The sequence below is a fragment of the Orbilia oligospora genome (assembly GCF_000225545.1).
Source record: "Orbilia oligospora ATCC 24927 unplaced genomic scaffold scaffold00078, whole genome shotgun sequence".
Lineage (NCBI taxonomy): Eukaryota > Fungi > Ascomycota > Orbiliomycetes > Orbiliales > Orbiliaceae > Orbilia > Orbilia oligospora.
The window spans coordinates 65,936-80,139 of record NW_011645635.1 but is presented as its reverse complement, the minus strand read 5'-3'; the positions used below and the strand labels follow the sequence as shown (position 1 = coordinate 80,139).

At 44.5% G+C, this 14,204-nt stretch overlaps 1 protein-coding gene across 1 annotated transcript; it reads right to left on the bottom strand.

Annotated features, from left to right (window-relative positions):
• Positions 1-107: 107 nt before the first annotated feature.
• On the bottom strand, positions 108-10,958 carry AOL_s00078g20 (uncharacterized protein; the record flags this gene model as incomplete). The annotated part of the gene is made up of 23 exons (XM_011123283.1): positions 108-220; positions 285-394; positions 451-682; positions 732-998; positions 1,055-1,741; positions 1,820-2,312; positions 2,388-2,576; positions 2,636-2,831; positions 2,891-3,087; positions 3,152-3,312; positions 3,425-3,567; positions 3,625-3,745; positions 3,808-4,007; positions 4,055-4,211; positions 4,264-4,624; positions 4,700-5,005; positions 5,078-5,176; positions 5,233-6,699; positions 6,763-8,088; positions 8,146-10,284; positions 10,353-10,424; positions 10,485-10,634; positions 10,710-10,958. 23 exons carry the CDS (start codon positions 10,956-10,958, stop codon positions 108-110), a joined length of 9,435 nt encoding a protein of 3,144 aa, XP_011121585.1.
• Positions 10,959-14,204: the final 3,246 nt, after the last annotated feature.

Here is a 14,204-nt window from a genome sequence, read left to right as displayed (position 1 = left end):
CTATAAAAAAAAAGAAAGCAAAAAGCGAAAGGGACTTAAACTTCGTTGTGCACGAGGATATAAAAAGTGGAACGAGAGAGGCAGCATTCCAACAATACTAATGATGCTCACAAAATTTCTTGGTTTTTTGCGTTGAAGCTATTTACAGCCAAGGCAATCTTGGTGTAAAGGAACTGCCGACTTGTGTCTGTGCATGGAATGAAGGGACCAGTAACACCTCCTTGTTTGAGAAAATAGGTTTGTTAGCAATTCTTATCTACCATAAGGTGTCAGAATCTAATTACCTCGAAGTGATAGCTGTATTCCCGTCTTCTCCATGCTGATTGTCTGGAGATCTTTTAGAGGAACGTCCCATTCACATACAAGCTTTTTAGACTTGACAAGCATAATCCGACTATATCCGATAGAGGTTAGTAGAGCATTGGTGGCAAAAAACTAGAAATTACCGACCTATAAGTGAGCATTACAACAACGTCTTCTCCGGGAAGTTCGAGATGCGCAATGTAGTCTTCGTCAAAATATTTCCCATTATCCAGTTGTTTCAGCCAGAATTGACCTAGCGCTTCTCTTTGGGAGTATGGCCGAACAACCCCATCCCGACCAATGAACCTTGTTAAGCGAACCCTTTCAAGACCTTCCGCATCAAATACTGTTGTCGTATTACGAATTCCTTCGGTAACATCTATTCTCCAATCAGCTTAGGGTAACCAGATTTCCGGGCATTGACATACTTGAAGCAAGATCGAAAACCCCAATTGCTGGCTTGGTGGCCAAACCAACAACCCCCTTCCCAAAACCTTTGATAAAACCAGCTACACCTTCACGTTCAGCACCTTCCAGAGGTTTTCGAGCCAACCCTCCTACCCCACTAGCTACACTTGTGATAAATGAATTTGCACCACTCGCAACGCCGTATAGGGCATGTTTTGGCCGATTACGTGATCGCGACATCCGCCTACGATCCTGAAACTGCTTATCAAGAGTTGCAGCCGAGAGCCCTAGTACAGAGTTAGACAGAAGAAATCGCGACTTTGGTAGTTATTGTGGTGCAAACCCTTTGAAATACTCCCGGTGACCTTTGATAGACTGTCAGTTACCCCAAAGACCGATTTCTTGACAAAGCTCGTTGCTCCCTTAGCAATTCCAATCCCCAGCTCTTGGGGTCGATCTGTCATGACAAAGCCTTGGTACGGCTCGTAGAATATGTCCATGACTCCTGAACTTATGTTGTTGAATAACCCAACAGGGTTGCCCAGGAAATCTGCCGAACCAAGAATCTTGTGCACCTGATATAGAAATTCTTGACTGTAGTGGCCCTGTATCCTTTGGAGTAAAATTGGCACCGACACCCGCACATTTTCCAGTAGGAGCGCATTGAGTTTCACAGGGGCGTCATTAATATTGCCAATAGCCATTGTTAGTACATTCACGAAAAACATCAAAGGATTCCTGGAAGATGTTTTATCCTCTGCGTTAACTCGTTCTGTCCGGACGAAGGATAGATCCATCTGTGCCGGTTGTATATGAAGGAGTTCAAAATACACATCTTGTCCCGCTTCTGTGGATTTTGGCTCCGGTATTCCGAGGCTTTCATCGCAGAGGTTCTCCTCACCCCCTTGGGCCCAATTTGCACCCGGGATTCTTGAGAAGTCCAAAATAGCAAAAATAAAATCTTCATCAATTTCCACAGTCATTTGCTGAAGGAGAAATGTAGCATATTTGATGTATAGAACACCGTAAGCTAGAGTTAGGCAAACCTCGTTTGTTAGAATGGGGAATTTCAGAGAAGAAGGAGAGAGTGAAAACAAGGTTGGCTTACAATCATCCTTGACCCTTGTAACGGATGTGTGGAACGATGGATGAACATCCATCTCTTTCCCAGTTTTGGGGACGACGCTGGGGTAAAGTAGTATGGGGAAGATGCCACCGTATAATTGGTTGTCTATCTGGATCCACTTGACTAACAAATTTAGTGTCTGATATAAATTTGATTCGTTATACTTGAACTCCATCCCCCGGAAAGTTACATAGGCGAGTTCTTTGAGGTGGCTATTGATCAGAGAGATGCCAATCCCTGCAAATCGGACCTGGGCCTTGAAGGATACCTCTCCATCCTCCTCTTGGACCTCAAATCCAGATGTAGAGCCGCTAGCCATGCTGGTCTGCGAAATATTTGTTTTCGGTTTGTATATGCTTTTGGATTGTTTATAGTTAGAGAGAATTAAGGTTTGAGTTGGTCCATCCGCTGCGACATTGATATCAATGATTTTCAATTGTGGGGCGCCAGGCTTCGCTGGAATTTTCATGGGTATCTATATGAATATGAATCTTAGAATAACTCCCGGCCCAAGAAAAAAAAAGAAGGGGGGGGGGGGGGGCTGTTTAACCAGATTTCCAATTTCTGATAGCCTAATGTGTCGCTCTTTTCCATTGGAGGAGAGAATAAGCTCCTTCTTCCTCGCAGCCGGAAAGTCCCATGCATATGGCATAATGCTTCGAGGGGGCAGACGATACCGAATTGGTCGGAAGTTAGTATCGTTGCTGGTTTGGTCCTCATCCTCGTCGAGGTGAGGGTCCTTGTAATCATTTACAGTTAGCGGGGTCGATCCAATACCGTTGCGAAGCCTGAACATACTGCTTGCCAGAAAGTAAACTCAGCATCGCTCTCGTTCCTCATAGAGAACGGCCAGCTCTTTGTTTCCATGCTAATATGAAGGAATATCGTGGCGTGCTCTTGCAAGACCTCTATCCGGACTAAACGTTGCCTTCGACCTGATTTCGATATTTTGACATGAATTGTCCCTATATCCGAGATATTGAATGGCGATGACCTTCCTCGTCCTCTAGTTAGCGTGTACGAGACCTCATTTGAGGGCTTGCAGATCTTTACCATTGGTTATCAAGACCGGGAAAACAAAGTGTCAATTGCTTTTCGTGCGCCTGCCGAAGGAAATGCAGCGGCAATAGCTCTCCTGGCTTCAGCGTCATAATCCGAGAGGAGGCAGACTCGCGTACATTAATTTCCTCCGATAACTTGCTGTTCAAAATGAATCTAGGGGTCAGTGTGACTATTTTAGTCATTTTATACTAAATCATAAATCGTTAGCTAGATCAAAATAATGAATATATATAGTCGACATCGCGAGCATACTTTTCCTTCTCCCTCGGTTACTGATATTCCAATATGGATCTCCTCCTGCCTAGCTGAACTAGCAATGACGACGTCGTCGATGTTTCCAATAGCCTCGAAGCTCACCGGTCTACTCCATGCGGAGTCGCCAATCTTCAATAAAGCTCTATTACGGCGATCGTCTGTAGGATAAGAAAACATATACGGGATTGCCTTTTTTCGAGACAAACTTTCTAAACAAGCCTCGAATAAGCATGGGTGATCTAGAAGATAGTCAGAGGTTTTAATACTAACCCGAAAATGACTGCCCAGCTGCTGGCCGAGCCTGCTGCATGGAAGATTTTGCCTTTACAAATATTTCAAGGCCTGTCTTGTTTAAGAGTAAGAATGGACTATATACGGACACTCGAAAAGCGCCACCAGCGTTAGGAATTGGGCTATAGGACGGTTAGTGTTAAATCCCAACCCTTCAGACTCGTCAGTGCATAGCTTACTAGTAATGTAATTTTAGTTTCAAAGGCAGGCTATTATTATCCTTCAGGGCTAGCGACGACTCTCGTTTGAAATCATCGTTATTCGCCGAGTTAATAATGGCAAATTCGCTTTGTCCAAAAACTAGGAAGATCAGTTATATCTCTAATCCGGAGGACGGTGACATCGCTTTGAGAAGTTGTTACCAGTATCTTGCATTTCTATGCTCATTAAAAGAAGATGAGACAGCTGAACTACGTGCACGGGACTCAAACCGCCCTTTCGTAAAAAGTTTGTCCAGTCCTTCTTGGTATTTTTATCGTAGATGCGGTACTTAAAATCGAAGGGTAGAAGGTTTTCAACCTCGACAGGTGCAGAAAGTCGGATTTTCATGTTCGGGTATTTCCTAAAACGGAGTTAGCTAAGCATTATCCAAGGGCTAACTGATTTTACCTTGTTAATGGGTCCGTTCTATCAAAACTTGCGTGAATATGGAAGTAGAAGGGGGGGGCCGCTTCTTCTTCATTTCGACAAGTGAGCATTTGTGTGGGTGCACCACGAAGATCCTCCCAATATATCCTACTATCCGACCAGCTATACCCGAAACCGGCTATATAGTTTGTAGTCAGTTACAGCCATAACCCAAAATGGGGTACACATACCATCCGGTCTGACGACAGCAGAGCTATAAAACGCTGCTTCAACAGGAAAGGGGTGAGCCCCCCCTGGCTTTATCTTATAAATCCTCGCGACATGGGTACGTCCTGAGTCGAGGATCCCGAGCTCAATGGGGATCTGAGTGTTGTTCTCAACCAATAACGGGGATCGGAAAGTGATGTATTTCACGTTGTCTGTGCCGAGGTGCACTTCGCATAACAGCCGATGGACGATTTTACCTGATCGAGGTCTAAGGGCGTAGGTCTCTTCTCCTTCGCGGTTGACAGGTATTTTTGTTACACTCTCGAACGGCGTATCTTCTAGTTTTACCCCAACAACCCCGCCTCCGCCTTCTGGATTAAGGTTCTTGAGACTTGTCAGTAACTTCTCTATCTCTACATCTCTCGCTCTCCCTCAGGCTCGATTGGGTTGCCGTCCTACCTCTCGCATTTTTTCCCATTCTTCAAATCTCCAGGGTGCCTCTTCTCCGTCCTCCAAGCGTCTGGCCATCGAGGTACCTGAAGTAGTCTCAAAATCAGCCCACACATGGATCGGATATCCTGAATGATTCCTGATTCTGTAGGGAGCATCTGCTCCCCGCGGTTTTGTCAAAACCTCATCACTCTGAGATAGGAATTGAGCAGCTTTGGAGGCTAAAACAATGCTTTGCGTCGTTATAGTAAGCTCCATCATCTTTCTCGAAAACAGTTCAATGGCTAGGCGTCCAGGATTTAAGGAACGAGATATCTATTATTTGTTGTCGCAGTCCCCTAGGTTAGTATGCGGAGGAAGATATGGTTAAAGAGGTCAGATTCTTACATGAAGCCCGAGTTGCCAGGGCTCGATCAATGGCTCCCAGGCTGACTTCGAAAAGTTGTAGATATTCACAAATATCTCAATGTTGGTATCCCCATTCATCTAGAGGTACGAGAATAAGCATTCTACTTTTACCAAAAAGACGATGTGTAACACACCTCTGATGACCAATTCCCGACCCTGGCAGTAAAATGTTTTACACTTAAGTCCAGGAGGGGGAGCTCATGGGCATCACCAATTAAAATCACACGAAACCCCTCAATCGCAACGATCATTTCTTCTTTATTCAAGATTGTCGAGGCGGACTGCAGCCCCTTCGAAGCAATGGCGTTGACTGCTCCTGGTATCGTGTTTTTTGAAATAGAGGCGGATCTGCCTGTTGCTGGCTTTCTTAGGGAGCCGTGTGTATTTAGATTCCCGATATGGGGTTGTTTCGATACATCTATCTGGCTTTGTGTGTTTGTAGTACCGGACAATTCGGAGGCCTTTGATACAATCTGCATCGCGAGCATTATATCTCTGAGAGAGACACGTAAAACCAACGGTTCGACGCTTATCGATACGGAAGTTATAGATTGCCCGTCTCCAACCGGTCGAGTTTCCATAGATGTTTTGGCTCCAAAGTCATCTAATATGCGCAACCTGCTCGTCTCGAATCTGTCCATTCTGCATAAGAACATACCAACTTTACTCACTTCTAGAGTCAAGGCACGCTGCTGTGCTAGGAGGACCTGCTTTGTCCCTAATACAATAGCCTCTGAGCTACCACTTTCTGGGTGTGCGATCAATATGACCTGTGCGTCAACAATATTAATTCTAAATGATGTTTCCATTTGAGCACCCGTCTGGCCACCTGCTGTGCTCGAGGGTACCGTATCCTCCTTCCCGGCACCAACATAGACGTCGATGTCGGAGTCTGATGAAATGTCCTCTGTACTGGAGCCGTCGGCACTTGGGGGTATTTGATCTGTTAGGTTTGTTTCATTAATCCCAATACCATTTAGGACAAAATCTCGAAGGGCGAATAGATAATCAAGGGCAAATATTATCCTAGGGCTGTCAATAGTAAGCATAGCAATAAGATGACGGTTCGTTTGCCCTGATATTGTGATGCTAGCCATAAACTGCGACCCATCAGTGATTGTAGAAGACATTATTTTGCGGTATTTGTTAGTTTCCTTGCGGCGGCTATCGTTTATTGTGAAAGACTTGATGAGAACTTCGGATTCTAACGAGCCGTCGCTCATCATTCGCAATTTGATTCCAGTTCGGTTCAACGAGAACTTTGATAGACTGGCGCCTGTTGCATCAAGAATTGGCTCTGACGATGGAGAGACCAGAAGCTCGAGGCTGATATCGCCCATCGTGAGAATTAAATCTACCTTTGTCCATATTCCCGATACTACGGACAGCTCTGGGTTTAGGTCTGAGGCTATGATACGATTATCCGATGTTGAAGGCCGCCCAGATAGGGTCGTATTTTCTGTGGATGGCATTAATTCCGGAGGGGCGTATTCTTCGGGCTCCCCAGCGAAAACTCCAGGGATTGAACGACTTAGATCAACAAGAATTTGTAGCTGGTCCTGTGATAGTTTCATCTTCAAGTCTGACATGATGCCTTGGACCTAGATAACAAAAACAGTTAAGATAATATTTCTACACTGGGAGCAATGGATTCACCACATTACCTCTATGTCTGGCCTTTCGAGCTTTTCTTGGTGTTCGAGATAATTTATCTTAAACCCAAGGTCGATTTTGTCGATCATTTCAAGTTCTTCAACAAGCTCGGGTGTGAAATGGAGCGCCGATATCAATTTGACTTTTCGGATGCCAGATTCAATTTTGTTAACAATTGGAGAATGATCACAGTCATCAAGTGGCGTAAACTTGTTCGAGGCATAGATTTCTCCGAGAAATGCTGTAATGGTGTCTCTTGCAACTCTGCCGTTTCGTGGCACCCTTGGGAAAGTAATGATGGGGGTTTGAATTGTGATATCAAATTGGATTCTGTTAGCTCGCTCTTGCATATGGCTGGCCTGGTTGACTGCTGCTTGCCTAGCGGCGTTAAATAAAGCTTGCATGCGGCCAAATTTAACCATGAAATTGACGAGCTTGCGGAAGGGCTCTTCAACAAAGTTGACTTTGATAGAGCCCGATTTCAAATATATAGATGTGTCGTAGCCAGGGTATGCTGCTAGGTTATCAGGGTCAAAAGTTTCGTACCGGAAATCGGCAAGATTGTCTCCCTCAATAGTCATAAGCTGCCGCAAATCTGATTCCGTGCTCGCACCCTCATTGATGTCATCCAATAGAGAAAAATTTCCCAGTTTCGCGCCGATACGCATGGTTTTCCCCATCAAGAATACCCCAACGTCTGCAGACGCGAGGCTTAATGTCGCTAACCGGAGACCGTCATTGTTTAGGATTAGAGCTATCGTGGAAAGGTCTATTTTCACTCGCATTTTTTCAGGTCCGTATTCAATTTCAGGAGGCTGCGAATTGGCAGATTCAGAGTCCTGTCCCTTTTCGTCTACGGTAGCCTTTTCAAGCCGTTTGTCGTTTTGGTTGGTAAATGTGGTGAGAACAAAATCGAGTAGTGTTAGGAGCGTCGTTCGGGTAACCACAACGTTAACAGTCGAAATCGACACATCAATATTCGTATCTATTCCCTCATAGATTGTCATGTATTCTGGTGAGTTCCGGTTGATTTTGGCATATTTGACATGTACCAAGCTTTGATCCACCTCGGAGGAACCCTCGGAAGTGATGATGCTTCTGAATTGAGGAGAAGGATTTGTATCGATTTGGTCCTCTAAGTTTAAAGTCTTCAGAACTACATCAGCGACAATATCGTAAGGTCGAACGTAGAAATTGAGTACGAATCCGTCCGCAACTAGCTCTGCTAGGGGTTTATCAGGGAAATTTGCGACCGATTCAGCTTTGAACAGCGAGCCTTGGAGCCTATCCACTTGAAACCTGAATTCAAATGTTTTTTGGTGTAGTTTAGGAGCGTCCTAGATATATTTAGCATGTCTAGAATTTTACAAAAAAAAAATAGTGACAAAACTTACGGAAGATTGGCCTTCTGGTGCCTCAATGAAATTGTCATCGTCTTGACTACCGTCATCGGATTCTTCTTCCACAATGAGCAGAGCTTGCTCCTGAGCCGAGAAACGGAAAGTAGAATCGCGGCGGTGGGTTTCTAGCTTTTTGCTGCTTCCTCTTGAGCCGGACTCTGTCGGGACCTTTTTGCCGGTGTCATCATTGAATTTAGGTATTGCAACGTCAATGATACCCATGAGCGTTTTGTACTTTCTGTCAGAGACACTAACGTGCAGCATTGGCATATGCCCAGAAATTCTAAACTTCGTTAAGTTGGGCGCTTTCGGTAAGATCGATATTTCAATTTTGAAATCAATGTTAATGCGGTCAACGACCCTGAGCTGTTTCGAATCACCTTCTTCCTCGAGTTGAGCTATGGTCGTCTCAATTGACGGACCTATCAAAATTTGAGTTGACTTGAGTTGCAACAGAAATTTGTCATACATGAGCGACTCCAATTTTTCGTAGTCCGACTCCGTGTATTGGGTGCTCTGCTTTGCTTGTATTTCCTGTACATCGTGCTTCTGCACTAGATCACTTGTAAGGCTGACGTGACCGGCGTCAATTATCAAGCAGTTTGCAGCATGGGCTGTGACGTTTTCTGGAATGACAAGTAGGGGAGCTTGAAGATCGAGCTTAGCATTGAGGGTCTTGTGTTCTTCCAATGCAAATTCGAGGCCAGCTCTAGTTTGTTGTCGAACCGCCTCAACCGTGGCACCAGCAGTTTCCATCAATGCCCCAATTGATTCCATATGACGTTCTGGTGGCTTGAAGAATTTATAGATCTCCTCCAAAAACCTAGGGTTGTAAATCACTTCCATACTTCGTAGCTTCGCAGTAACGGCGGAGTCAGCGCTCTCATCTAATGGATTTCGCTCGAAAGTCGCATGAAAGAAAGCGTTCTTGTCGTTAAAGCGACTGCCTTGGACGTCGACAAATTGCGAACTTGCCCCCGCCTCACTATGTTTTACCCGTACTATTTGTGGGAATAAGGATCCAGGTGTCGTCCCATCGTAAACACGTAAGCCTCCTAGGCTTGTCTCAGCTAAAAAGGAATCCGGACGTTGTACAAATGCTGCCTTAAAGTCGTCGAACGATAAGGACGTAATTTCCACTGCCTTCGTACTGTGGGGGCCTCGTTTGAGAGTAAAACTACCAGTTCTTAGGCTGGTCTCCAGTTCCATCTTGATTGAGTCACGGGGCAAATCGATACTTTCAGCGAGAGATTTCTTTTCATCCCAATCAATAGCATCGTACAGTTCTCGGCGCTGTTGTTCAGTCATCGTAGCTTCATCAGAGACCTCATTCTCGCCCTCGGTTGCGGCAGAACCCCAGGCCCAAGCAAACCAGCCCTTTGGTTGTTGCTCTGGTGCCTTTTTAACAACCGCCCTTTCCTTCCGAAGCTGATTTCTCGCCAACGAACGATAAAACCGTAAATCTTCGTAGGAGAGCTTCCACTCTAATTTCTTTAGCTCATCTGCTTCACTAAGGGTGAGGGGTTCGGTCTTCTTTTTCTTCATAAAAAGCCGAATATAGAGGAGTCTGTCGTCCCTCCGCTCCTTAAAGAAAGCCCATGTCCATTTTTTATTCTTCTCATGTATTTCATCACGAACAGCTGTGATAGCAAATCTGAACCATGCTTTGGGGTCTTCTAGAAGCGCTGACTTCGGCCGGAACTTCTTGTACTGTTGGTGACGTATATAGAAATGAAATAGATCAATCAGCATCAGAGCATCCCGATACTGGTGTTCATCAAGGACAAAACCAATCTCATCGAATAAAGCCCGGGCCTTTAGTTTTGGTGTCTCTCGTGATGGTGTTTTGCAAAGTTCGAGCCGAGCCTCGCCGCTCACTGGCTTTAGAATGAACTGTTGCAACTCGGCCGGTTGACCACTTGTTGCGATTAGCCGTGGAAATTCTGTTAGCACGTCTTCGTGGGCATTATGCCCGAGAAGCTCCGTATCTGTATTCCAATAGACCGCTAAAGAGCTAAGTTTGCCAAGTTTGTGGGTAACGGCCACATTCCCTTGGATGAATATCGGCTGCCAATTTTCATCAGTCGAAACGGCTGAGAACTCCTCGAGTGTAAACCCTAGAGCGAAGGGGTGCTAAAACATATATATTCTTTTGTTAGCTCTCTAAGTCTGATGGCAGACATCGTTTATTTTCAACTTACCCCTGGTGTTGAGATAGAATCTTCGTAGCGGATGTGAATATTTTTTATAGTTACTTGTAAGTTATCTACGATCTGACGACTTTCGTTAGTCTCAGCGGTGACGATGAGAGTTGGGTTTCATTATTGAGATACCTTCGTCACCAGTGATTCAGTAAAAGATTGGTGTTTTTGTTGTTCTTCTTCGGAAAGTCCAGAGGTCGTTCGTTCGTGAACCAACTCTGCACTCTCAAGTTTCTCTTGTTTTAGGATTTGACGTCTCCTTTCTTCATCTTCCTCGTCATACTGTCGCCGATGTTGGCATTAGTGTATATGTTTCCACAGATGTTCTTCGAAGTTAATTTGTTGGCATTTCTTTACCTCTGAATCCTGCTTTGGGGTAGCTAGAAGAAAGACATCCTCAATCGTAACTTTTACGGGTTTGTTTTTTAAATTGCTCCAGGGTATTCTGGTAGGGAGAAGTTGATAGGGGTCAACATATGCTTGAAAGGAGTTTAGGTGATCTGTAGGAGGGGCACATGGAGGGAATTGGTTGATGGCAGCGGAATAGACGTACTGGAGGGTCAGACGGCCAAGATGTCCCTCGGACACGTTTAGTGGTAGTTTCATTTGATCCAATGCCTTGGATTTTGGAACAGATATATGATTGTGTTAGTCAAATAGGAATGTGGTCGTTTTCAAGGGCCGGAGTGAATATCACCTCCTTCCTAAGTTCAAGGTCCCGTAGCTGGACATCACCGCTTAAGGCAAATAGGTCAGAAAACGAAAAAAAAAAGGAAAAGGGAGGAAGGAAGAAAAAAAAAAAAAAAAAAAAAACAATTAGCATCAAAGGGTATTTTCAAGATGCACACCTCCAAATTCCGATGTTTAATTGCTTGGGATCAAAGTTTCGAATGTACCTAGGCCAGGAAGCTCAGTATATCATTCCTTAACGACGGCGCATTAGAAACAAGCACTCATTGCATACATCCCCAGGAACCTATTTAAGAGGGTAGCGACTAGGCCCTCCAACATGTTTCCTGCGTGGAGAACCGGGTGACGGTTCGAACATCAAATGGTAAGCTGGTATGGAGCTACGGTAGAGCGGACTCCTCCTCCTCCCAGCGATAAGGTACAGGAGCTTGTCAACGGGAGCAAGTAGTGCTTTATGTGAGAGAAGTTGTCGATTTCAGATAGCCGGATATCAGTGGGTGGGAGCGCAACCTAGCGGGGTGCTGTAGCCCGGGGTATTCAAGAGATTAGCAGCCAATTCCCCGGATTGTGTGAACTTTCTTGTTTGGGGAGATCAAAATGTTTGCGGAGTGGGAGGGGGGTTAAGTGCTTAAGTACTTGCCTGGGATAGGTGGTATGTAAGGGAGGTGGGAGGTTGTTGTTGTTGTTTTGTTTGTTAGATACCGACTTAACTACTACTTACTTAGTATATAGGAGTTGTTAGCACCAGTCCAAGTTTTTAAGTCCTAAGCTACTTACCTACGTAGTAAGTACAAGAGGTAGGTGCTTAAGTAATGTATTTACTTAAGTAAAATATACAATATGTACTTTTAATTCAAGTAAGTGGGTATTAGTCTCGTATCGAGTACCAGCCTATATCTAGGCCTAGGATCGGTGGTACTAGGCCAGGTATATACCGTTCGGTGACGTAACGCCAGAAAGCAACATGTGCGACATAAAACCATGGCATTGAATGACGACGTGCACAACACAGTTTCTATTCGATTCAGTTCTCGCATCGATCATCTCAACGTTAACAAAAAACAAGAAATACAAATACAAGAATCTCACAAATTAAAACAAGTAAATTAAAATAGATAAATACTATAGAATAAAAATAAAAATAAAATAAAATAAAACAGTACGGGCGTTAATCGGCATATATAAATGAGACATCTGTAGAGTACTAATACATCCAAAGCCAAGCCTAGTTCCTCTGGATTCATCATCATCGTTGATTAACTCTACAGTAACCTCATACCTCAACGTGTAAGTTCACAGCATATTTCACCCATCATGTTCGGCCGGCACATGATTAAGAGCTTTCAACAAACCTCGATCTCGCGGGGAATGTTAAATTTATCAATTTCTACCTCAATGGTTTCGAACAGCTACAATTTCCATCGATTCAATACATCTTTAGCGATTCGACCCACCCCTCCAAAATTTCCGTCAACTAGAACGTTCAGCTTTCGCGGGTACTCGGTTTCAAATTCTCGACCCCTTGAGCAATCGGATCCTCGTCACAAGGCTTTGAAGAGCGACCTTTCTAAAGTAAGTGTGGTTTAATCAAATTCTGAACTGCCCACCACGGTACCACGCCCGGTCGATCTTGTACACCACACCGTGCATTTCACGTTATATATAGCTCTACGTATATATACTAGGTACGCTATCGCTTTCATCTAATTCGAAACAAAAACTACACCTTACAGGTCACGACATCCAGTTCTATCCGGCCTATCATCGAAACCTCACAGGCTCCTCATCACGGTGGTCAACAGGATATTCTAAAGGGGGGGTTCCAGCATGATTTGGTTAGTAGCTAGTAGTCGTAATCCTTGCTCGCGAAATTTGGATACTAATCTTTGGTTGGAGGAAGCAGAATGTAATTAGGGAAACATTTGCATTCAGAGAGGTCCCGAAGGAGGTATTGTTCTTCGGAGGGGCGGGTTTGGTGCCCTATATTGCCACGACAGCCTCAACATTCTTCCTCGCTTGGGATATAAAAAATATTTCACAAGAAGGAGCAGGTTATATTTTAAACCAGGAAACAGCTTCCACAATACTTAGCCTCTTAGAGCCTATCCAAGTTGGTTTCGGGGCTGTAATCCTCAGTTTTCTGGGAGCGATACACTGGGGTCTCGAATTTGCCGCCTACGGAGGGAACCACCCGTAAGGCTCTTTCTAGCACCGGCCCTCAAATCTATTTGGCTTTGTCCCCTAATAGTTTTTCTATCAACATGTAGGTACCAGAGGTACCTTTTAGGTATCCTCGCTCCCGCATTGGCCTGGCCAACAGTATTCATGCAGTACGACATTGCACTATTAACACAATTCTTGGGGTTTACTGGAATGTATTTCGCGGATTCACGCGCGACGACACTTGGTTTAGGTGAGTGTGTATTCTTTATTTCTCTAGGAGCAAGTTAACGTAGAAACACGGGGTTTGATCTGGAAACAGCTCCAAAATGGTACACAACCTATCGCTTTTTACTCACTTTCGTCGTCGGCGCATGTATTGTTATGACCTTGATAGGTCGAAGCAAAGTAGGTAGCGGATTCTAGATCTAATCCCCGTCGCCCTTATTATTACCCTCGGTTTGAAACCTTGGGTTCTATTTCTGATACGTTGAGTACTTACATAACTATCTAGATTGATGAAAAAGGAAGCGCATCGGATGCCCCCCAAGAGCGAGTCCATAGGCTACGACAAGGAGAGGGGTTGGAAACTACGAGTGTTCAATATCGCCAGCTTGTTCAACGGGATCAGCAAGAGATCGAAGAGAAGGTCCGGCTTGAGAAAGAGGAAGCTGAGCAAAGGCTAACTGAAAAAAAAGCAGAGTACCTCGAAGCTAAAGAAGCGGCTAAAAGAGCGGCCCTCAAAACGGTGGGATGAGGGCATTATCCAAGCTAATATTAGTTAGCGGTCGGTGGAAATATCCTTGGGTCGCTGTATTTTTTAATTTTAAGTTGTTTTACCCGACAGCAAAGACATCTTGATTGCTCTAAAGTGGATTCATGACCAGAGCGGATTTTCTGTCCTACGGCCTACGTAGTACTAGTATTTTAACGTTACCATAGCATGGTTCATATGTCTCGTCGATAATAATATATAGTAGGTACCTAAAGGCATAAAAGTAC